The 25,272-nt window shown below is 44.1% G+C and overlaps 1 protein-coding gene across 3 annotated transcripts in view; it reads left to right on the top strand.

Moving 5' to 3' along the window:
• Positions 1–25,272, top strand: part of TRAF3IP2 (TRAF3 interacting protein 2) — a 41,349-nt gene that overhangs the window by 11,081 nt on the left and 4,996 nt on the right. For 2 of the 3 annotated variants that reach the window (XM_082855633.1, XM_082855635.1), the window contains exons 2-7: positions 1,218–2,051; positions 12,681–12,873; positions 16,203–16,381; positions 18,411–18,499; positions 22,170–22,238; positions 23,283–23,399. In XM_082855633.1, coding sequence (XP_082711759.1) covers positions 1,226–2,051; positions 12,681–12,873; positions 16,203–16,381; positions 18,411–18,499; positions 22,170–22,238; positions 23,283–23,399 — 1,473 coding nt within the window. In that variant the 5' untranslated portion in view covers positions 1,218–1,225. The remainder of the gene's footprint in view (positions 1–1,217; positions 2,052–12,680; positions 12,874–16,202; positions 16,382–18,410; positions 18,500–22,169; positions 22,239–23,282; positions 23,400–25,272) is intronic. The other variant, XM_082855634.1, reaches the window with a different exon arrangement.

Here is a 25,272-nt window from a genome sequence, read left to right on the forward strand (position 1 = left end):
CATGGATAAAATAGGAATTTAAAAATCCACACACCCCCGCCCCGCACCACCCCTTCTCCCTGTATGGCACTTGAGGTGTGCTATGTACGAGGCCTGCACGGAACAGGCGGCCAGGATTTTTCTTTTCACTTCCTCGCTCCCACTCTCCCTGCTCTGGAGCCTTCTGCAGGCCTCCCGTCATCACCCTGTGACATCTTTTTCCGTGACCTGCCTCCTTCCTTCCCCTGGAGCCGAAGCATCCTGGGACATCATCTCAACCAATCTTCTGATAAGGGGAGGCGAATTTTCTTTCTCATTCCCTTATGTTGATTGAGAGTTCTGTTTTTATAGGTAAAACCAATATTACCTGGACCGTGGGCTGACTGCTCTGTGGGCTAAAGGCTAGTTGAGCGAGCCTTGTCCGTGCAGCTACTACATCACAGGCCAGATGGTCATGCAGGCATCATGCAAGAGGGAATTAAGCCCTCCAAATGACCTATAGTTGTAAGTGGAAAATGTCACTATGACCTTTTTTCCAGTGCTTTTGAAACTCAGGCTTTAAAAATCTTTTTCTTAAATTGGGCAATAGTCACAGGGGGCAAAAGTTTAAAACTTCAGAAGGTAAAAACTCTCCCCCTCCCCCCCCCCAGCTTAGCTCCATTCTCAAAGGCAACCAGTGCACCAATGTCTTGTGTGTCCTCCATCCACGTTTTATACGTGTGCAAGCAGTTGTGCTCACACACACACACATTCCCCTCTCTTTATTTTTTCACACCAAATAGCAGCATCGTATCCACATTGGTCTGCACCTTGCTTTTCTTTAATCACTTAACAGTATATTTCAGAGATCATTCCACATTCGTTACTGAGATTTCTTTCATCATGGATTCCAAATACAGATGAAACAACCCACATTCCGATTATTTCTCCTTCCTCACAACTTGGCTGTTGATTTTCATCCGTGTCTTTCCCTTGCTGGTGTATGACTTCTACCACATAAGGGTCCAGTCACATTCTTTGAATCGCCTTCCAGATAAAAATATCTTAATAAGCCTTAGTGCCTCTGCCTGGAGGATAAGTGAACAATTTTTACGTGATCAGGGCTCTGCCAGTGCATTGGTGTCACTCTACTGTTAATTTAAACCACATCTTGAATGAGGTCCCTTAAGGTCCTAAAGCGGGGGACTCCAAGAAATGATCTGACTTCTGACGCTGTGGCATGTTTTCTCTTGTTCCAGAAACTAGGATGATCCGAAGCATTCCTGTGGAGGTTGATGAATCAGAACCATACCCAAGTCAGTTGCTGAAACCTCTCTCAGAATATTCCCTGGAAGAAGAATCCGAGCTCCCTGCTCCAGATACAAGGGCCATGGCCCCCAACAGCTTGTCTGCACCTCAGACCCTTCGCTCTTCCTCAGGAGACTTTTCTCACGCTCACCCAATCCTGAAGCTTTCAAGCCGGCAGCCTGGGTCCCAGCAGATCACCTGCCTGCGCACTGAAGTCCTGGCAGAGAGTGAAGACAGCTTCTGGAGGAGACACCCAGACCCCAGCAAAGATTCTCCCTTGGGCTGCTCTGCAGCCAGCGAGCCTGAGGCCGAGTCTGTGGTTGGAGCCCTCACCCCGGAGCATCAGTTTTCACTTATGGAAAAACGCAATCAATGGCTGGGATCTCAGCTTTCAGCAGCTTCTCCTGACACTGGCCATGACTCAGACAAATCAGACCAAAGTTTACCTAATGCCTCAGCAGACCCCCCGGGCAGTAGCCAGGAGATGGTGCCACGGGCCCGGATCCACAGGAACCGAGCGGCCCCAGACCTGCGTACGATCGACACGGGCTATGATTCACAGCCCCAGGACGTCCTGGGCATCAGGCAACTGGAAAGGCCCCTGCCCCTCACCTCCGTGTGTTACCCCCAGGACCTCCCCAGGCCTCTCAGATCCAGGGAGTTCCATCAGCTTGAACCTCAGAGATACCCAGCATGTGCACAGATGCTGCCTCCCAACCCTTCCCCACAGGCTCAGTGGAACTATCGCTACTATTGTCCTGGAGGCCCCGATCACCTGGTGCCATGTAAGTGAGCTTTACCTCCTCTGGACATTCTGGGCTGGGTAACCGAGTAGATGGGAATCTCACGTCAATGTCTTGCATCGTTAGACCAGCACAGACAGATCAGAGGGCAGGGAGGACATTTTGCTTCCTATGGGGCCTTCCGCATATGATTGGATTTGCAAGGGGCTTTAGAATAATGCTTTATCTTGGCCCAAAGCCCGTTCCGCTTGGAACCTGCTTCTCTAGGAAACTTTAAGTATAAAACAGATTCCTCTCTAGGGTAGTTTTAAGTGAAACTTGCTGAGAGGCAGGGAGACGACTCAAATAACTTCTAGAAAACTTGTTTGTTATCCAAATTCTTGGGCATCTGGGTTTTTCCTTCTTTACATGCTTCTTCTCCACCTTAGATTTTTCAGAGAAAGGGGCCTTCTGTCAAAAAAATCAGAAGGTGCCCAGAATGTCATTGAGACTGAATTCATGCATTACATGAAGATCCAGTTGCTCCTGTGATTACATTGCTAAAAGGCCTTTGGAGGTTGAACCATCAACATCTACCCTACCATCTAGCCACACTTGAGGACTGGCAGTCCCCCTAACTTGTCGAGCTGTTTCACATCCCCCTGCATTTGCCCACACTCTTCTCTCTCCCCAAGATGTTTTCCCCCTTTGTGTACATTTGAACCAGTTCTATACCTTTTTCTCTTTAACTGCTTTTTTGAGATCTAATTTATACACTATGAAATTCACCCTGCCCCCATTTAGGTGTACAATTCAATTTAGAGTTATACAACCATCACTATATACCTCTTTTAAGACTTAGCTCAAGTGTCCCTCTGGCAGTCTCCCCAGATCAGTCCCTCCTTTGGGCTCTCTGTTTCCTTATACTCTGCCTGTTGGGGCACCTAATGCCAGTATGGCATTTACTTATGGACTTGTTTACTTCTCCTTCCAGACTGTAAGTTTTTGCACATTCAGCAAAGGTGTATTTTCTTTTTTCTTTTTTTTTTTTTTTTTGCGGTACGCGGGCCTCTCTCTGTTGCGGCCTCTCCCATTGCGGAGCACAGGCTCCAGACGCGCAGGCTCAGCGGCCATGACTCACGGGCCTAGCCACTCCGCAGCACGTGGGATCTTCCCAGACCGGGACACGAACCCATGTCCCCTGCATTGGCAGGCGGACTCTCAACAACTGCGCCACCAGGGAAGCCCAAAAGGTGTATTTTCAATCCATAATTCTCCAGTATTTAGCATAGTGACCCGCATATACTAGATCCTCAATAAATTATTTCTGAATGAATGAATGAATGAATGAATAAATAATATGTATCAGTACAGTAAGCATCTCTGAAAGTGATAAAGTCTTAGACTGAGATAAAAGGTTCATCACAATTCTTGATGTCAGCTCTCTAAGACGCTGCTGGAAAATAACAATAGGGCTTTACAGATGAAACATGGGGCTGGGAGGTACAATATTTTTCTTAGCAAAATAAAACACCGTATCGAAAGCAGTTCAAATGGTCTGACCAAAGAGTCTGACCAAATCTGGTGCCTAGCTTTAAAATAAATTATAGAAATAATTACACATCCTATAATCAATCACAATTTATGTATTTATACATGTGCATTTAATATAGCTTTAATATAGCTTTAGGAAGCTTAATAAAGCTTCCTAAAGCGAATGGAGCAACAGAGTAATTCATAATTTAAAAAAAAAAAGTGAGGTAAAGGAATTTAACTTAGAAGATGCTTGGAAGAAAGCAGGCAATAATGAATGTGAGTTAAGAGTGAGGCTAAGAGGGGCTTCCCTGGTGGCACAGTGGTTAAGAATCCGCCTGCCAATGCAGGGGACACAGATTCAAGCTCTGGTCCGGGAAGATCCCACATGCCGCAGAGCAACTAAGCCCGTGCGCCACAACTACTGAGCCTGCGCTCTAGAGCCCGAGAGCCACAACTACTGAAGCCCACATGCCTAGAGCCCGTGCTCCACAACAAGAGAAGCCACTGCAATGAGAAACCTGCACACCACAACAAAGAGTAGTCCCCGCTCGCCACAACTAGAGAAAGCCCGCACCCAGCAACGAAGACCCAACGCAGCCAAAAGTAAATATATATATATATCTGCATGTGCCAAGTGCTCAATAAGTATTTGTTAAAAACAAAAAAAAGAGTGAGGCTAAGAGATGAGGAAGCAGCGGAGCTTCGGGAGAAAGAGCCCCTGAGGTCTACAACTGGGGCTCTGGTGTTGGTGTGGGATGCTGGGAAGTCAGCTGATTGGGAAGCAAGGACCTCACTTGTACTTGGAGCACCCAGGGATAGGATGGGTGTGGTGGCAGAGTTCCTTGAGCATGAATCACTCACTGAAAACTGAACCTTGGCAGGGTCAGGATTTGCATTTTTTTCTCAACGATTTCTAGGTTAAAAAGGAATAATTTTGTGGGAATAATACCACAAGATACTTCTTTTTAACATTCTACTATCTGCATTTAAAGATAATTTTTCTGATCATAATACTAATGTTTGTTCACTCTCAAAGTTGAAATATGCTCAAAAGCCATGTTTCCATCACCCAAAAATAATTCCTTATTGGGGTTTGACATATTTACTGGGTTTTTTCTTTGCATATATATTTAATATAAAACTAAAATAATTTCAGTGTAATTCTTCCAGCATCACCTAAAAATGCTGCATATTATTTCATCAGATGGATCTATCAAGTTGTTTTTAAGTTATTTTCTGTTGTTGGACATTTTAAGTAGTTTCCAATTTCTGATCCAAAAAGCACTGATATGATATATCATGTACCTAAGTTTTTACCTGCATTTCTGATTAGTTTCTTAGATTAATATGTAGAAGTGTGAATACTTCATCAAGGGCTTTGTGATACTAAGTCCCAAGCAGTTGCCTTTAACCACTAACAGGAGAAAGCCCCATTGTGATAGACAGAGAAAACATGGACTCACGATTGGAGAGTTCCAGGAAGATCCTCTCACTTGAAAATATTTTTCCTGTTGAACCCTGAAATGGCATCGTTAGCAATCTAGTCTTTGGAGGTAAGCATTGCCCTCTTTGGGCAGGCTCTGTTAAAATGCAAACACTCCCACTGGGAATACTTTTAGTCTCTTAACACTTGCTTTCTCTCATCAGATCCCCTCCCCTTGCTCTCTATATTATTTCCTTCTCTTGAAGTCGGGGAGGAAGGGGAGCCTAGGATCCTGGGAGTGAAGATAAGTGATGAAAGGCAGAGAGGAGAGAACTTGGACAGGAGAAGGGAATAATTCACAGAACACGTATAAGCAGCCAATAAGCATATGAAACCAAGCTTAATATTACTGAATATGAGAAATGCAAAATTTTTAAAGATGTATTTTTCCCAGTCAGGTGCACAAAAACAAAAAAACCCTGGGACAACATCTAGTGTTAGTGGGTTTATGGGGAAATGAACTTCCCCATCTCCTCTTGATAGGATTATAAACTGGCACAGTCTTCCAAGAGACAATTTCACTATCAAAATTTTAAACGTGTCCTCTTTGGTCCAGCAGTCTCACTTGTAGGAATGTGTCCTATAGACACATTAAATGAACATATAGAAATACCTGAATGAGGATGTTTATTAAAGCATTGTATTAGAGTAAGAATAAAAACAGTAAAATGCCTATCAATAAGGGGACAGATTATAGTAAATAATTATAAATTAGTAAATTATAAATAATTATCAAATTATGTTATAAAGAATATACATTATTGTAAATAAGTTGTGATTTATTTATACCATAGACTACTAGGTCCCTGTTACATAGACTAAAATACACACTCTGACATAAAAAAGGTTAAGGGAGAAGCATGAAGTGTTGATCCCATACATGTTATTTTTTTTAATTATATATGTTAAAGACTCCATTAAAAAGTGTGTAAGATGGCCCCAACTGTTAACTGTGATCATGGGGAAAGGGGAACAAGGAATTAGGAAGAGACAGGGAGAGTTTTCTTCTAACTCTACATATTTTTGTTGAATTTGTTAGAGCAGACAGGCATTACTTTTATAATTTAAAAAATAAGTAAAGGGACTTCCCTGGTGGTACAGTGGTTAAGAGTCTGCCTGCTAAAAAAAAAAAAAAAAGAATCTGCCTGCCAGTGCAGGGGACACGGGTTTGAGCCCTGGTCCGGGAAGATCCCACATGCCGCAGAGCAGCTAAGCCCGTGCGCCACAACTACTGAGCCTGCGCTCTAGAGCCCGTGAGCCACAACTACTGAGGCCGTGTGCCACAACTACTGAGCCCACGAGCCACAACTACTGAAGCCCGCAAGCCTAGAGCCCGTGCTCCACAACAAGAGAAGCCACCGCAATGAGAAGCCCACACACCGCTACGAAGAGTAGCCCCGCTAGCTGCAACTAGAGAAAGCCAGTGCGCAACAACGAAGACCCAACACAGCCATAAATAAATAAATAAGTAATTTTAAAAAATAAGTAAAAGTTAAAAAGAAAAGTAAGGGGAAATGAGAGTGTACAGGTGGGCTCAGCCTAATCCACCCTGCATGTGCCTTGGTCCTAGTTCCCAGGGGCATTTAATCACAGGGAAGAGGGTCAGGGTCGGGCTGTGTTTGTCAGGGAAATTCAGTGCTTACAGTTTCTCTTCAGGGCAGTGCAAGCCCAAAATATTTATGAAGCCTCCAATAGCAATGGCTCCCAGGAAGGTTGCTGTGAGGATTAAATGAGATAATGTATTAAAGACACTAGGAAAGTGGCTGGCTTGTAGTAAGCCCTCAATAACTAGCAGCTCTTAGTTATTATTGTTATTATCTAAATGGATCCTGTAAAGTACCCCTCTACTTCTAGATCCCTCTCGCTGGCACAGATTTTAAGCATTCAAAGCAGGTGTATAAATGCTTAGTTTCATGTCAGGGCTGTAACTGCATTTAATTGCCAACAAAACCACTTCAAAAGAGCTGTTCATCTAAGTGATGCTCGTGCAGTTGGAAACCATGGCTACGTGGTTCTACTCGGCTTTAGAAGAGTATTACTTCCTCATCCGTTAATGAAAATATAAATAAATGATGATCACCATGCAAATGGCATACCTTAGCCTTTGCAAGTTAAAGCAAAAATGGTTACTGGTCACCCCTTTCATGTCAAAAAAAAAAAAAAGTTATCAAAGCAGGTGAAAACAAGAAGTGGGAAAAGACTGTTTCTTTCCTCCCCCCGACCCCCGGGAGAAGTCAGCCTCTTACTGCCTCAAAATCCTTCCACTGAAGGTCACCAGACTGGAGATCACGGCTATGCAATCAAATAAAACCCATGACGCAAATAAATTGGGAGAAAAGAATGTATTAAGTCTAAAAGACTCATTTTACTGTAAAATTCTTGCTTTCTCTGCCAAGGGGACTGAATAAAATAAACCTGTGGGCACATGCCTACTATTGCTCATATGGACCCCAAAGAGTGATTATTTGTATGCTAGAATGCATGCACAATTAAAAGTAAGGAAAAAACAAACCAAGTGGGAGAGATGAGAGAGAAAGGCGTTGCTTTCAGCTGTGAGAGTTCCTGTAACAGTTTATGCAGGCCCTTTTGTTTTCCTGGCTAAAGTGATTGCGTTATATCATCATGTCTTTTGACAACTTGAAAATCAGGTTTTATTTTCTCTCTCATAAATTCTTTTAATACCATTCTTAATAAGGAAGAAAAATGTTGAATGTTTTGACTGAGAAGTGGAAAGCCTCGTTTAGGATTTGGTTTACAAATTCCAAGTGGTCAAAGCCCAGTAACACGAAGACCATGTGTACCCAGGCCAGGAGGATCATAAGATTGACAAGTAACATACGGTTCTGGGCACCTATTCATGATGTGCAAGATTTGTATTTTTGTTTTGTGATTCACACTGCGTCGGAATCTAGGAGTTACTGTGCTAACAAATCACTTGTCTATCACATTCTACAGAATGCACTCTCTTGATGGAATTTTAGGCATGAGGACAAGTCATTGGGGGAGATATTTTAGGCAGTGATTCTTAAGTCTACCACGTAGCTGGCTGCTGGCTTGCACACCTCTCTTACGCACTGAGTGTGGGTTTGTGTTTCCAAACAAACATCCATAGACACACAGATTTCCTCTTTCTCTCTCCATTTATTTTGAGCTACTAAGGAGAACTATAACCTATTTATTTCTATTCACCGCCTGCCTAGCCATAAAGGTTCAATAATATTTGTTGAATGAACAAAAAGAAATCTGTTCCCTACTTCCTGGGAAAAGGAGTGATTCCCTAATCGTGAGTAGACACTTTGTGATATCAAGCCTTGGAAAGGCCATCTTTACTTGTCTAATGGGAGAGCAGAGGAAAGAAAGGAGGTCAATGAGATTTGGAAACAGACCTTGTTCATTCATTTATCAACTTATTCAACAAATATTTGCCCAGTTCTCTGCTAGGCACTGGGTGTGCAGGGGTGAATACAACACACATGGTCCTGCCTTTGTGGAGTTCACAGTCTACTGGAGATAAGTCTATAGATAAGAAGAAATGGGCAAACAAAATAACAAAGTGTATGTGTTATAAAGGAAATAGCCAGGTGTTAGAACAGACATTAATAGACAGGATGGTGAGAGGAGGCCTCTTTGAGTAGGACACATGTGAGCTGAAATCCAAAGGAAAAGAAGGTCCAGGAAGCAAGGAGTTTGGTGTAGTTAATGTACCAAAAGCAAGTGAGTGGGGCTGGAGCAGGGTGAGCAGGGAGAGAATGATATGCTAGAAAATGAAGGAGGCAAGGACTGTGGTAAGGAATTTGGATTTTTTTCTAAGTTAAACTTCTTTAGGAAAACAAAAAATTGAACTCTGTAATCCTGAATAAGGAACTTAGAACAGTACTTGGCATGTAACAAGTACTCGATAAATGTTAGCCATTATATATATAGTACCCCGCTAAACTAGCAAGCCTTGGTCAAAATAGTGGAACAAAACTATCAAAATTTGAGCAATGAAAAGACATTCATTTACCCAACAACTACAGATTTTATTTCACAACTTTTCCACACAACCAGCCAAATTCCAGACAAAACCAGTCAAGTTCCACTTACAAAAAGGAAACCTTGGGTTTCCCCGGTGGCACAGTGGTTAAGAACCACGGGTTCAAGCCCTGGTCCAGGAAGATCCCACATCCCGTGGAGCAACTAAGCCCGTGCACCACAACTACTGAGCCCTCGTGCCACAACTACAGAGGCCCGCAAGCCTAGAGCCCGTGCTCCACAACAAGAGAAGCCACCGCAATGAGAAGCCCACGCACCGCATCGAAGAGTAGTCCCACTCGCTGCAACTAGAGAAAGCCCACGCACAGCAACGAAGATCCAATGCAGCCAAAAGTAAATAAATAAAATAAATTTATTTAAAAAAAAAGGAAATCTTATTTTTGATTGACCCTCTGATATTCAATATTTCTTTGCTTTAACAATCAAAGGACAGCATAGAGAACTCTATTGTCAGTACCCTAATTTCAAAAATAGATGAGGTGGATCATTTTCATCTGCTCACACAAAGCAGTGTAAGTTTTTATCACAGGTGGCCATTTCAGAAATGAGAGTTACAGCTAATCAAACACTTAGCCCACATGCCTTAGTGATTTTAATGATATGATTAGTTGCTATGAGACAAAAACCTGTTGTGTGAGGAATAATCTGTTAGAAATCATATGTCCTTGATTCAAAGGCTTTTGATTAACAGCACTAACATCCACCTTCTGGAAAAGAAATAAACCCTATGATTAGAGCTTGGTAGTCCTTTTAAAGCAAATAAAACCTTATTAGCCACTTTTTAATGGATATGGGAAACAAGAATGGCTCTAAGCATTAAAAACTTTCAAGGCCACTGGCAACGTTGCTCCTCTTCTCCTTGTCTTCCTTCTTCCTACTTCCAGAGGAGACACTGAAAAATACCGCAGATGGAGAGCAGATGAGACATAGACAGTCTAGAAGACCCAAGACCTAGCAGGCAGACTGTGCAGTGCTCCATGGCTTCGCTTGTGTGCGTGTGTGAAGTTGGCTTTGTAACTCTTCAGTCTTCATTCATTCATTTATTGAGCATCCCCTGGGTGTCGGCACTGTGCCTGGAGATGTGGTGGCAAACAGACACAGTTCATGCTTTCACAGAGCTTAGGGTCTCGTAGGGAAGGCAGGTAAGAAGTTGACAAGTAAGGGTCATGCTTACTTATACAAACATGATGAGCATTAGGAAGAAAATAAAATAGGGAGATGGGATTTGAACAGGTGAATTCACTGGTGAACAGGTGATATCTGAGCTGAACCCTGAATGTCGAGATGTTGATCTGTAAAGACACAGGGCAAAACGGTCTGGGCAGAGCGGATGGCAGACTCAGGGTCCCAGAGGTGGGGTACTAGCTTGGGGCGTTCAAGAAGAAGAAAGACAGCCAGGACAGCTGGGGCTTGGCGAGCAGAGCATAGTAGGAGGTAAAATCAGGACGGGCAGAGACCCGACCCTGCAGGGTGGATTTTAAATGCAGTGGGAAATCTCTGGACGGTTGCACCTATAGCTGGTTTTGTGAATGGTCCACTCATACAAGACTCACCTAAAAACATGGCTGGCCTAGTGACCTGATAGCAGTGGCACTTTTTAACCCTGTTCCAGCTAGGGAAAAGAGCAGCAGGAGAGACCAGCCCGGTAGCCCTGGAACTCCAGCTGGTGAGCTGGACCCCTTGCAATGTGTCTGACCAGCCCCGGGAAGGCTGTAAAGACAAAACCTCAGTGGTCTATCTTGTTCTAGACCACAGGGGGCTCTGTGGTCCTGTCTCCCCATTCTTAGAGATGCCTTCCATGTCCAGGTCTTTATCAGCCAAGGGGCTGGGATAGACCCAGTCAGATCCTTTTATCCTCCTCCCTTTCCTTAAGCCCCTAATATCATAACCAGGCCTAAGCAATAGCAGGGCGAGGGTCACGGTCAGGGCCAGGAGACAACCTGGGTTAAGAGGGGTGTGGTCAGTTTTGCCAAAGGAAGCAGGACAGGAAGGACCTAGCTGATGTCACAGGTCAGAGCAGACAATAGACTAAATCCAGGGATTCTGACCATGCTTGAGAGACTGGCTTGGGCACATTTCCAGGGTCACTCAGCCAAGTTTCCTGAGTCCAGACAGTGGGGCCACACTAGTGAAGTGAATACACATATTATTTGTCTTCTGTACTTGAGGCCAGTAGTCCCCTAGATGTTCCCATGAAAACTTCAGTGGTTCCTGACTACTTGCCAAACTAGGCATAAAGTTCTTAACCACATTCTCGCTCTCCACATTCTGGTTCCAACCTTCTTTATCTGTTACTTTCTTGCTCACGTCCTAGTTTTATTTCACTTTACATCCCGGCATGTATCCTACCTACACAGTAGGCAAATTGGTTATTATTTATATAATCAGAAAAAGAACAAAGACCAATAAATATCTTTTGAAAACCAAGGTTCTTTCTTGCCCTAACTAGCTATGCCTCCTCCATCCTCCAAGTTCTTACTTGGGCAGAGGTGGCAATGCTTGGATTACCAGGATGTGCTCATGGTTCATTTTGCAGGGTTATCCACTTGGCTCTCTCCAGTCCCTGTCCAAGCTAGGCCCACCCCTAAGATATATCAGAGCTCTCAGATTTCCCACACCTGAGCCCCTTTGGGCCCGGACAGTTCCCCCAGAGCCTTCCTCTCCCACCCTTCCTGGGTTCCCTTGCATCCCTCCTCTGACCTTCACTTCTCTTCTCTCACCTGGTCAGGCAGGTTGCCCTTCTTCCTTTGGGACTCTGCTACTCCTGGGCCTGGCTGGGACCAACTTTCTCCTAGGTTACAAATGCATATAAATCACTGCCAGGCCTGGCTTTGCTCTGAGACTGCCCTCTTCTAACTGCCCTGGCCCCAGGTGCACATAGCCTTTAGCAACAGAGGACTGAGAAAGTTGGGAGGTGTTGCCAACTGGTTGGTTACTTCCCAGAGGTATGAGCCAAGTTTTCATTCATTTACTTCTTCTTGAGGGATTGGTGTGTGTGTGTGTGTGTGTGTGTGTGTGTGTGTGTGTGTGTGTGTGTGTGTGTGGTGTGTGTCCAGGGAAGGAAAAGAGCAAGTAGTGATTCTGTATCTATCCTGAGGATAATTTCTCCTAGCCTTGGGTTCTAAAAACTTGGGGAGTTATGGTAGGAATAGTGGTGATCTGGGTCCCTTGGGATGTATCTCACCTGCCCCAGGAAAGCTGTAACAGCAAAACCTGGGCAGTATATCTTGTCCTAGACCAAAGGGGTCTCTGTGGTCCTACCTCCCCATTCTTAGAGATGCCCTCCAAGTCCTGGTCTTTATCAGCCAGGCAGCTGGAACAGGCTCAGTTTGGATTATTTTAAGCATCTTATTTAAATAGGGGCCTATGTGGAGCTTTGTACTTTCCAATTAGAACACCAAACTCATGATTTCACAGATGTTTTTATTTAGGAAAAAAATAAAAACAATGACTCAATTTCATGAAAGCAATCAAGTAAATAATAGTACAGAAATATGGCAAACATCTTAGAGGTGGTAAACGTTATCTGGACCCCTCAGTTGGTATCAAGACAAAAATTTGCACTGAGCTTACCTCTCCTTTCACACAAAGGAGCTAGGGTCAGCCTTCCCTGTTTTCTTTGCTGTCTTTACCTGCAGATGGCCACGACTACCCTCGAACAGCCTACCAGCAAGTGATCCAGCCGGCTCTACCTGGGCAGGCCCCACCTGGAGCCAGTGTGAGAGGCCTGCACCCTGTGCAGAAGGTCGTCCTGAACTATCCCAGCCCCTGGGACCAAGAGGAGAGGCCTCCACAAAGAGACTGCTCCTCCCTAGGGCTCCTGAGGTATCAGTAAGTACGATGGGGCCAAATTTCAAACAGTTCTAACATGAAAAAGAATGATGCCAATGCAATCAAAATGTATCTAAACTCTCTGTTGGTTTGCTACCCAGGCTGCTTACCAAGTCCCACACTGGAACACCCCACCTAGACTTTTCAGGTCAGGAGGAAAGGGAAACCGGTTGATAAGAATCTCTTTACCAGACACATAAAGCCACTGGTGACTAGTCAAAATGCTCTTGAAGGAAAGGCTCTTAAGATGCTAAGTCACACCTGCTTCTTTTACTTTCAGATCCCCTGGCCTTTTAGCCCACGAAATAGTTTTTTATTTTTACTATGGCTGACTTCCAAAGCTATGAAGTTCTTTTTTATATCCTTAGTTTCTACACCTGTTTAAGACCATTTCTTACTTTGAAATTTTAAATTCAATTCGTTCTTAATAGAAATTTAAAATAACCTGTTATTTTCTTTTGTAATAAAAGAATTCACACATGTTGAACACCATTATTAGGTCTTTCCGATACTTCTTCCAGAAAAACAATTTTGGTTTTTCTTGACTTTAATTGTTTAATTGTCTAATCCTTTAATCATATTTCTCTTCATTGTTCTTTTTTTTTTGTAAATTTATTTATTTATTTGTTTTTGGCTGTGATGGGTCTTCGTTGCTGCGTGCGGGCTTTCTCTAGTTGCGGCGAGCGGGGGCTTACTCTTCGTTGCGGTGCTCGGGCTTCTCATTGCAGTGACTTCTCTTGTTGTGGAGAAGGGCTCTAGGCGTGCAGGCTCAGTAGTTGTGGCTCGTGGGTTCTAGAGCGCAGGCTCAGTAGTTGTGGCACTGGGCTTAGTTGCTCCGCGGGATGTGGGATCTTCCCAACCAGGGCTCAAACCCGTGTCCCCTGCGTTGGCAGGCAGATTCTTAACCACTGCACCACCAGGGAAGCCCCATTGTTTTCTTTTGACTCTTCAAGTTTTCCTTTTCTGTTAATTTATAGATCTAAAACATACAGGGACAACTCGTGTAAATGGAGCTTCCTAATTGATGACAAAATTGGAAAGAGAGTAGATAAAATGTTTGCTCTTGCTCAAGCATGACTTTTATATACCACTCAGAGTAAATCTATATTCTGTTTTGAGAACGGAATGAGATATGAAGGTCCTATTAAAGCAGTTTTTTTCAGAAATAGAGAAATCGGTAATCAGATCAAAAAGTTTATTGAAAGAAAAAAGCCCACTCTATTTACAATGGCAGATAAGGCACATCTGCCTTTCCTCTTCACTCAAAAGCCGACAAGCCCTCAGATTTTCTTTGCAGACAGATGCCTTATTTTTTTAAAAACAAAATTGCATGGAATTTATATAATGGAATTAAGTAATGATTTACAGCCAGATAAGCACTCTTGCAGAAAAAATATCTAAAATTCCAAGAAAACAAACAAAATTTAAGCATCTTTATGTTTACTGTTGGATAGGAGAGGCAATAGTAATTTTTAAATTAAACTTTTATTTTGAAATAATTTTAGATATGCAGAAGAATAGCAAATGTAGTACAGAGTAACTGCTTTTGTAACATCAATTTAAGCCTGCTATGGTCTCCTTGGATTTATTTTATCATTTTAAGATAATGAAAAATAAGTACAGGTAATGAAGCTAATTCTCCTCTTACTGGTCTTTTGAAAGAGAACCTTAATACAGAAAATTTACTCTGTCATTACTCTCCATGAATATTGTTTTATATGAAAGTTTTTGAATATTATCAAGGCCTTTGCTTTGTCAAGTGAGCAACCGTCTTTTATAACAACTAAGCAACTTTGGGTACAAAGGCATTTAATGCAAAAAGAATATGGAACTGGATCCCCATTAGATGAAGGCATATTTCGTAAAAAATTTTTTTCTACATTAATATAAAATAAAAATAACTTCCTCAAGCATTCACAATTAGAAATATAATATAGTTGAGATTCTGTATAATTTTATTTTAAATCTTGTTACATAGGACTTTCAGAATTTTTTTAATACTCTTGGGTAAAAATATGAAATCATAAGCAACAATCTAGGCATATACACACAGATTTTATATTCAAAACTTTTGTAAAATTTAGAATATAAAACAATTTCAAACATAACAAATAACAAACATTCCTGTTCCCACTACCTACGTTTTTTAAAATGTTAACAATGCCACATTTACTTCATGTTTTTTTGAAGAAATAAAACATTACAGACACAGTTTTAGTCACCATATCAGTTTAGTCTCCATATCAGTTAGAATTCAGTTACAGAAAACAGAAACAACTCTAGCTGTTATAAACAGAAGGGATTTAATATAGGGAATTGGGTACTTACGACATTGTTGGAGGTTGGAGGAGCGAGTTTTAGGCTGGGCTTCCAGGAATGATCCCAGAGCAAAGTCACAGAACAGGAGACCAGAGAGGCTGCTTCCTCTGGCATGATCAGAGAGGCGGAGGGTCAGAAAGCCACCGCGGAGCCCTCCATTCTAGGCCATGCTGCCACAGCACACTCCAGAATCCGGAAGTTGCCACCACCTCAGCTACTGGAAACATTTTGTTCCTGCTAGGTCTTCACTGGCAAAAACACGGATGCCCATGCCCTGCCCTTGACACTGTGAAGCTGTAACGGGACACTGGGATGCCTCCTGATGAACTCGGCACCTCATGACAGACAGCCCTGAACAACAGAAACCACAGAAGTGGCAGAAGCATGGCCTCCATTTCCATCTACCTTCCAAATCTCACACGAGTGCATCTGGTTGTTCCTCTCAGCAGACTGTTCATGGGAATATTTTGGTGACCAAAATAATAATAAAGATGCCATATAATAATATGGCACAAACCTCTTTAAAGGGTCTTCAAAATCAGATTTTCATTCGTATATTAACATAGATACTTTTAAACCTACATGGTCTTTTCTATCTTTTGAGATATAATTAAATGTTATCTATTGTGAGCTAAAAGTTGTCTTTTTATCAGAATGCCTAAACACCAAACCTTGTATGTCACCTATTGTATTACTTTGTTTTCTTGGTGATCTTGTCTGAACTGTACCTGAGACTTATCTTCCCCATTAGACAGTCCTTAAATTGAGAAATCAGATCCTGCTTCCCTCTTTGACCCCTAGCACAGGCCCTTATAAATGGCAGCCAGCCAAATTGCTCATTGACCAAAATCTCTGCAGAAAAAAACTCTGTCCTTCTGGGTCAGGAAAGAAATGGAGGCAGAGGAGAGAGATAGCTCACTGGTATTTCCCATAGTCATTAAAGGCTTTCTGTCCCCCTAGGTTTGTGTTTATAAAACATGAACATTTACTGTGGATGTATTCCTTTCCAGGGGCCGGCTTTATAACCAGCCACCTCATAGAGCTGGTGCTCCTGAGGGGTCCTTGGAGCGTCCTGCAGAGTTGAGACCGGACGGTCCCCAGACTCCATCCCCAGCTGCTATCCCTAGACCCCCAAGTAACCCTCCAGCCAGAGGAACTCTGAAAACAAGCAATTTGCCAGAAGAACTGCGTAAGTTGTTTGCGATGTTGTTTTTTCCTTCTTCTTGTCGGGTCTTATACTTTAAGAGTACTTGATGATTATTCATCCATAATCTTGGATATCTCTCACATACTACACAGTGAAATGAAATTTCCTTTTTTCCTTTTTGTTAAAAAAGTAACCAGCATTTTGTAGGACTGTTTGTAGTGATTCTGACACTACCTGCAATACTCGCAAAGTGCTTAACGACTAGCTTTTTCTTCAACATGTACTCCAACAACAAATGACCCCCACGCTTTTTCCCTCTTCTAAATGATGCTCTTAAGTGGACTTGTCCCTGGATAGATTGATTAGATGTCCATGTGGTATTGGCCAGGGATCTAGCGTCTCACCATAAATTAGCAGCAGCCTTCAAGAACGAGGTCATTTCCTGTAGGAATAAGCAATCTTGTTTGGAAAAAGCAGTCTCACATTCTCCATACTGCTTTACAACCAAATGCAAACTAAGCCTCTTCTTTAAAGAAACATTCGACTAAGTGTCAGGTGATGATGCTTTTTCCACATTTTGAAGCCAGAACCACTTTGAAATATCACCAAAATGTTCTCATATTAAGGTCTGTCAGGACAGTAAGTTCCAGAAATCTTAAGAAAACAGGCACTACTTGTGAAATTGTTATATTCTGTTGTGCTTGCTGGAATTCTAATAAGCCCTTTCCAAATCTAGGCACTGCTTTGAACCAACTTAAAATTAAGCCCTTTGCATTTGTTAATTCCAACTGGGGGAATCGATGCTCTTTGGTCATTTAAGGCTCTGAAAGATTTCTGTGACAATAATCCATTGTTGTTTTTTTTTAAAAAAAAATTTGTTTTAATCTTCTTAAAATCTTAGACATTTAAATTTCGAGCATTTCTGGAGAATGGAAGATGTTAGGATATAGTCTGGGTGTCCGTTTATAGACCATATTTATCTTACCATAACCTATAAAGGGAGTCCTAAAATTCTTACAGAGGAATTGGTTGAATATTAGGTGTCGAGAAGAAAATAGAGTGCTATCAATATGCCTGGCTGCTTAAATGAGTCAACGTGACCGTTGAACATACTTCCATTTGAGAGCTGTGCTTCAAAAAACAAGAGCCTAAGCGTAGATAAGTAGGTTCTCTCCAATCCCCGCTTTCTTCTCCACCCTCTGCCCCAGGGCTTCCTGAGATGTAGCCAGTTGATTCCAGACTAAAAGCCAATACAGAGAGATTATTCATCTACCACATTAACACGCTAGCCAGATAATTACCCAAGACTTTAGCCTGGGAAAACACTGGTTCTCACCCTGACTGGGTTAGGCTTATGGGCACAATCCCATCTGCTGCTCTAGGCTGACTCAGGGAGAAGCAAGGGAGTCAATGATGCTGGACCTGCCAGAGGCGGGCTCTCTCCTTCAAGCTGCTGAAGTTCTTAGTAACATTTCTGAGCTGCGCTTTAGTCTACTCCAACTTCCTGGCCTTTCCCCCACCAGTGAGGGGAGAAGGGGGAGGAGAACCATTTTCTCCCTCTCCTCTCTTGCTCTTGTCAAGTTCAGGGCAGCGGAGAGCATCATGAGATCAAAAGAGGACACTGCTGGGTGGCCCCTTAGCAGGGCTCAACTTCCTGGCCCGCTGTGAGAGTATTTTTTGGGCACAGAGCCAAGTGTCTCTAATATACCAGGGGTGGCCTGATCTTAAGGCCCCGCAGGTTCTGGGTGATGGATTTTTTTGTTAACGCATCATGTGGTTTTTCAGAAGACCTCCTCTGCTTGTCTCAGCCTGCCAGAACCCTCTCTCCTTTCCGTGCACCCTGAGCAGTCTGCATTCCCTTGGACAGAACCCCCTGCCCCTTTGGGCCTGCAGATCTATGTCCTGAGGACAGCAGTTCACCCTGCTGTGGCCATAGCCCTTAGACCACTCCCATCCTGAGGCTTCCCTTCATTATTCTAGAAGGACAAAAGACATTGCATATACTTTTCAAGTGTGGTTTAGAATAGAATAATTTGACTATTTTCTAATAAATGTGAAAAATCTCTCTTAGGGAAAGTCTTTATCACTTATTCTATGGACACGGCCATGGAGGTGGTGAAATTTGTGAACTTTTTGTTGGTAAATGGCTTCCAAACTGCAGTAAGTATTTTATCCAAAGAGAAGACTGAACTGTTAAAGTGAGTATAATGAAAAGAAAAACAAGAAAAATTATAAAGAGCTGTTGATGTTTTAAGCTATGTTATTTGATTTACGTGATTATGAACTAAATGCTTATGGATTTAGGTAATTATTTTCTAGAGTTTAAACTCTCCAAAGTCTCCAGCATGTTTTTCCTGCATGCCTTTTGAGCGACCCTGAGTGCCTCCGTACAGCCAGAACGGCGTAAACGCTGAGCACGTATGCAGCTGGTGCCCGGCCTGAGGAAAACGCCAGGCTCTCGCTGTACTTGGCATCTTTGCCCATCCTCACCAATCATGCCTGCTTTGGTTATGCTTCCTGTGGTACAGGAGGCTGCAGGCTTCACCAGGTCACCTACTCATCTTACAAGGTCCTTTCGTTCTGCACTGGGTCGTGAGGTCTGCAGTGGAGGCCCCTGAAGCCTGGGGGCCCCGCTGTGCGAAGCTGCTGGTCCATCCGCACTTTGCTGCAGCAGCAATGCTTCTGGACAGGGAGGTACCTGGCCAGGTTCTCGGCTGGTCTAGGCTAGTTCAGGAAGGTAGACGCCCCAGCCCTGCTGTTCACTGTGATCTTAGCCTAAGAAATCTCAGGAAGCACATGCTCTTCAAGTCCCCTGCAGTGCTTTGAAAAAGCTCAGCTTAAACCCATGTAAGTTTTCCTTAGGATAAATAGAGAACCACAGGAGGCTACTCGGAGGACTGGCATTCCTCAAACGCTGAGATCGCTTCTCTTCCTTCCCAGAGACCTCCTCTGGGTATTTAGAGACGGTCAATTCTAAAGAGTGGTGAAAGATTAAGGGAAATATCTACAAATAGGAATGTTGAAGGATAAAGGATAAATGTTGACATTTAGTAGCTAAATGTCAATTTTAAAGATTATTTAGCATTTCTGACACGAGTTTCATTCAAATTTTTTCTTCAGTCTATAATTATTTTTAAGTGGAAGTACATGAAAGTTGTTAAAAGTATATACTTTATACACTCCAACTTCATGACTATATAAATACACGACTGTATAGAGACCAACATTTCAGTTTCTCATTTCTGGGATAAGAAACACTGTGGCAACCATGATATAAAATCAAATTACAAGACATAAGGTCAACATTTCAGAAAAGATCTTACTTTGGGTCCTTTCCAAATAAGCATACTGATTGTCTCTGGAGAAGAGGACAGGTTTTTGTGACCTTAACAATCAGGGGCTGCTTAGGCCAAGTTTAAATTTGTCCTTGATCCTTATCACTCTGAAGCCTGTGGTAGAATCCCATAGCCCCATCCTGGACAGCTAAGTTGCTATATTGATACATCAAGGTCCCCTTAGTGGAGAAAAATAAACTTAATGGGTAATTTAATAAAGGGACAATTTTCAAAGTTCTAGGTGAGTTTTAGGGAATCCACAGGGAATAAATAGTTCAATATCCCAGGACTAGCAAAAGCAGGAGGTCTAAAGAGGCAAGGGAACAGTGATGCCTGCAACCTAAAGGGGGTGCTATATTGGCTTGCCAGGGCTGCCACAGAATACCACAGGTGGGGGAGCTTAAACAACAGACGTTTATTTCCCCACAGTTGTGGAGGCTAGTAGTGTAAGATCAAGGTGTCAGCAGGGTTGCTTTCATTCTGAGGTGTTTTCCTTGGCTTGTAGATGGCCATCTTCTCCCTGTGTCTTCACCTGGTCTTTCCTCTGGTCTTTCTTTATAATCTCCTCTTATAAGGACACCAGTCATATTGGATCAGGGCCCACCCATAAGACCCCATTTTACTTTAATCACCTTTTCAAAGGCCCTATCTCCAAATACAGTCACAGTCTGAGGCACTGGGGGTTAAGACATATGTTGAGACATATGAATTTGGAGGGACGCGATTCAGCTCATAATAGTGGCTTGGTGGAAGAGTTGGCCTGACAGGAGCTGTGGATTTTAGTAGAGTTCTGGAGAGACTAATGGAAGATCTCCAGCACATTGTGCCGCCCAGAATGTCCACCTCCATAGCGAGGAAGGATTTAGGTGCTGGGGTAATAATGAGAATGACCATTTATTGAGTACTTACTTCATGTCTGGCATTTTGATATGCCTTTTCCACACTAACTCATTTTAATCCTCACAACCACCCTAGGAAGCAGGTTTATTAACCACATATTACAAATGAAAATATTAAGACTTAGAGAGTTTCGGGAATGTTTCCCAAGTCATGCAAGTGGGAAGGGCAGGAGCCAAGAGGAAAGCCAAGCTGCCTGTCTCTTCCCAGCCCTGACATCACATTGCTTCTCTCTCGTAGAACAGAAATGGATAATTGGTACAACCTCGGAGAGCTGCAGAAGCTCTCTCAAGATTACCTGGTGTAGTCACTGGCCGTTGGACATTTTAAAGCAGGAATCGTCCAAACCAAAAGGAAAGCCATTCCATTTTTGATGTTCCATCAGTTAAAAAGAAGGACATTCTGAACTCATATTTGTACTATATGTATCTGAGTTTGGTGTACACAAGGCAGGATCTTGTTCCATAGGAAGCTTAGAACCACGTTGAAGAGATAAGGCAGACATCAATAAGACATTCAGTAAATGAAAGAATGCTATCATAATGTGTTCATCGTCTAGCACCACCAGTGGTCACAAAGGGGTAGAGTTCATTAAGGTGAGGAGAAGGAAGTCAGTGTGTGAGGATTCACAGAGCAGGGGGGCTTGCACTGTGCTTTAGGGTGCAGGGGACACCAGTGTGGGGAGTAAAGTAGACAGGACACGCGTGGAAAAGAGAGGTAAGCCTGGATCATGGGTGGCACAGAAGCTTGCTGCATGGCTGGGACTTGACTTGATGGGCCCTAAATGGTGGCATAACATGTAGGACCATTGATCTGGGAGCAGTGTGGCTGAATCAAATGACCCCTCTTCAAGGACACTCTCCTTGTATTACCCATTTCCGTATATAATCCCTCTTCCAATCGTGAGCACCTTGTGGACAAACACACTGCTCTCTGGCTGCAGAGCAAGGCTGAGCCCAAGAAAGGCCTTCTTAGTTAGTCGTCTGTAAAACAGAAAATAACTGGTTTTTCTCCCCTTTGAAGGCTTGATGTTTAATACCAGTTTTTTCAAGGCCCAGGAGTTCTACTTCTTGACTTTCATCATAAACCTTTTCCCCACCATCTCAGTAATTGTTTTTGTGACTGTTTCTTGGACTTGTTTCAAGTTTCATGCAATCCTTTCTAAATATATAGATCGAAACTGGACATAATACCATAATAATGACCTGGCTAATGCAAGCAAAGTACCATATCGTATCTCAGTACATGCATACTACGCATCCATTAAAATGCTCCAGAATCATGTTTGCCTTCCAAATTACAGACATATATATATATATGCGTATGTTGCTGGCTTACATGCACCTGGTGGTCTACTATGTCTCTCAGGTTTTTAAAACATAATTACAAATACTAAATACTCAAATGCCTACTAATCTTGAAATAGGAAACATTTTAAGAAAATGGTATCTTGATTTTTACATTTACCGGCTCCTCCTTGCAAAAAGCATTAGTGACTTTTTCAGTCTTAAATATATATAGCCTCTTGTGCTTTCTCTTGCTTTGCATCTAGACAGAGCTTCTCATTAAGAGTCACTTTCCACATCTTTTTCTTGTAGATTGACATATTTGAGGATAGAATCCGAGGCATTGATATCATTAAGTGGATGGAACGCTACCTTAGGGATGTAAGTACATTCCAAAATTCTGAACTTTTTTCTTGTGAGTAAGACAATTAGCTTGAGGAGTTATTTTATCAAAGAAGCACTGGCACACCCACCAAGGGCAAAGCAGACAAAGTCCCAACAAAGCTTCCCTTGTTGGCAGCCGTGCAAAGACTTGGAAAGGAAGGATGGGGTCACCCTCCTGGACATGCACAGGCAGGAAGTAACTGTCGAACCAGACACAGGTGGTTGATAACAATCGGAGCAAACAATTTTTTGACCAGAATAGGAAAGGAGGAACTGAAGGCGGGGAGTGGGGAGGGAGCGGCAGAATTCAATTGAATCTGAGGCCACCCCAAATGTTTTGTGGGATCAGGCTGAAGGGGTTTCCAGGGCAGCCTCACAGGCCGTGCAGCACATTGCCCACAGCCCCCCAGCCCCCGGCGCCCCCTCACAGCCTTGTGATTTGTTTTCCACTGACAGAATCTATACCGACCACTGGGACACTTTGTGCTTTAACAAGATAGAAATTGATTGCTGCCAGCCTGTCCGTGTCGGCCGCCTCTTTCGGAGGGAGCGGTGGGGGACAGAGTCTCAGCAGGCTGGGGTTTTGAGGCTTTTCCTTTTGTCTGCAGCCTGATGTTTGCTTTGTGCTGAAGGGTCTGCTCCTCGGCAAGCAGGGCAGTCAAGGGTGCAGTAACTGACAGCTTAGATCCTGCTGCCCGAGGGAGGGGGTTTTCATCGTTGTCGTTGCAGAGCCATTTTGCCACAATGCAGAGTCACTTAGTGATTCCGGTTTTCATTAGACGTTTATTAGCGATGGTTGTAGACATCGGTGGGCAGAACCGTGTCCATCTAGGAGAGCCGGAGCCATTCGCTCTTGGTGTTTGAAGGGAGCTGGGGAGGGAGACAGGGGAGGAGGGGAGGCAGGAGTCTGCCTGGGCTGGGGCCGGCCCTCCATCCTGCAGTGTATCAGAGAAGGCTCAGAGTCCTGCTGGCCGGTTTCCAGCCTGCCTTCACCAAATGGACCACACTTCCATAAACATGCTTTCTCCCTCTCATTAACAGAAGACAGTGATGATAATTGTAGCAATCAGCCCCAAATACAAACAGGATGTGGAAGGTGCTGAGTCGCAGCTGGACGAGGATGAGCATGGCTTACATACTAAGTACATTCATCGAATGGTGAGTGAGGAAACCAGCACCTCGCCGGCCCTGGGCCCTCGGAGTCGGGCACTTTCTTCTGTGAAGGCCTGTCCTTCACCAGAGACCAGCCGGCTGATGGGTGAAGAACCCCCGCAGGAGAGGCGGGTGTTGGTTCTCGCTCCGCCTACCTTGGGGACCTGGGGCAAGTCCCCACACCTCTGGGACTCAGTGTACCTCTCAGTAACAGGGAGATTAATGTGTGATCGCTAAGTTCCAAGATTCTAGAAAGCAGTGCTTCGCTGGCTTGGTTGTTTATCAACAAATGTGAAACCTGGGGGGTGCGGTGGGGTGGCAGGAGACAGGGCCGTGAGGGGAGTGGGCTCCTGCATCTGTGTCCTGTTCTGTCCCCTGCCTTTTCAGAGAGCCAGAGTAGCGCAGCCAAAAGGACACCGCCTGTTGTGTCAAAGAGACTGTTCAAATCTAGTTTCCTCCTGCACAGGCTGTGTGACCACCAGCCAAAGGCTTAAACCTCTTTGTGCCTCCATGTCCCTATTCAGAAAATGGGTCACTAACACCGTGTTGTTGTGAAGATTGGATGAAATAATATCTGTGGAGCATACGACACAGATCAGATGCTCGGTCAAGGGAAGGGATGGTTCTAGCTCATGATATATGAGCAACACCTGAACTATGGGGGCCTGGTCAAACTAAAACCCGGGGGAGACATTTATAGGAAGTTCGACTTAGCATCTGACAGAACATTCTGGCTGAAAGTATCACCAGCTTTGGAACTGGCTGTGTTATGGGCAAGCAGCCTCCCTGCTTTTCATGACCGTATAGAGCCTGTGGAGATGGTGCCTGTTTGACTAGGATGCCGGGCTAGACTTGTGACTGTCACACTCTCCTGTAGAGTCCCTTTAGGTGCCCATATGTGCTGGGGGCCCTGGGCCTCCCACCCCACCCAGAGCTGTCTGCATTTCTCAGGCTGGTTTACCAAGGATTCTGAGACTTAAAAAGGCTTGAAACTCACTGGTCTAGAACTTGTAAGCTCCATTTCAGCTCGAGCATTCCACAAGGGGGGAAGGCACCTGGAATGGGCATAAAAGGTCACTGATTAAGACAGGAAGATGGGGCAGGAAGCAGACATGGCCCAGATGGAATAAGTAAGCAGGACCAGGCAGGAGGCAGTCAGGCGGTCAGGGACATGCAGCTTCACCTCAGGGGAGGCCGACTGAAATCCAGGTCTGTCCTGTGGGTCGGGAGTACCGGAAAAAGGCAGGCTGGCTGGGTGGGTGTTCCCCATCTGGGTCTTCAGAGTCTCTGGCTCCTCTTCTACCAAGTGCCGACCACTTACTTGAGCTCAGAACCAACGCAAAGCAAAAGCCGAGGCAAGGTAGGGAGGTCAGAGAGTGAGGCCAAGGAGTCAGGAGATAAGTATCCCTCCTATTCCATTCTTACCCAGCCTGACAGACCCTGGTAAGGCCCAGGAAAGCCACCCTTTCTGCCCTAAAAGGTCATGGCTGGCTCTGGGTGCTGCTACCCCTCGGCTGTCTGCATGGCCCCGAAGCACTCATGTCTAGGAACTGCCAGTCCTGGAGCCGACAGCGCTTGTGTGTGAAGGGCTCCAGGTCCTGTCAAGCTCTGCTGGTGTGTGGTGACGCCAGGCAGTAATAGGCAGCTGGACCTCAGGGCTTTTCTGACGGTGCCCAACCATGAACCAGATTGTCCCCAAACTTGGTTTCTTGGGGCAACGATGTCTCGGGCCCTTCCTCATCACTGGAGGGGTCGAAGAGGCCAGCTGCAGAAGTGCCTTCCTGCCCACCTGGCTGGCTTCCTGGTCCCCTCCAAGTAGCAGGAAACTCCAGGACAGAGGGAGCGAGGAGGTACCCATGAGTAACTGCATCATAGAGCC

This window comes from Leucopleurus acutus (genome assembly GCF_964270905.1).
Source record: "Leucopleurus acutus genome assembly, chromosome: 15".
Classification (NCBI taxonomy): Eukaryota; Metazoa; Chordata; class Mammalia; order Artiodactyla; family Delphinidae; genus Leucopleurus; species Leucopleurus acutus.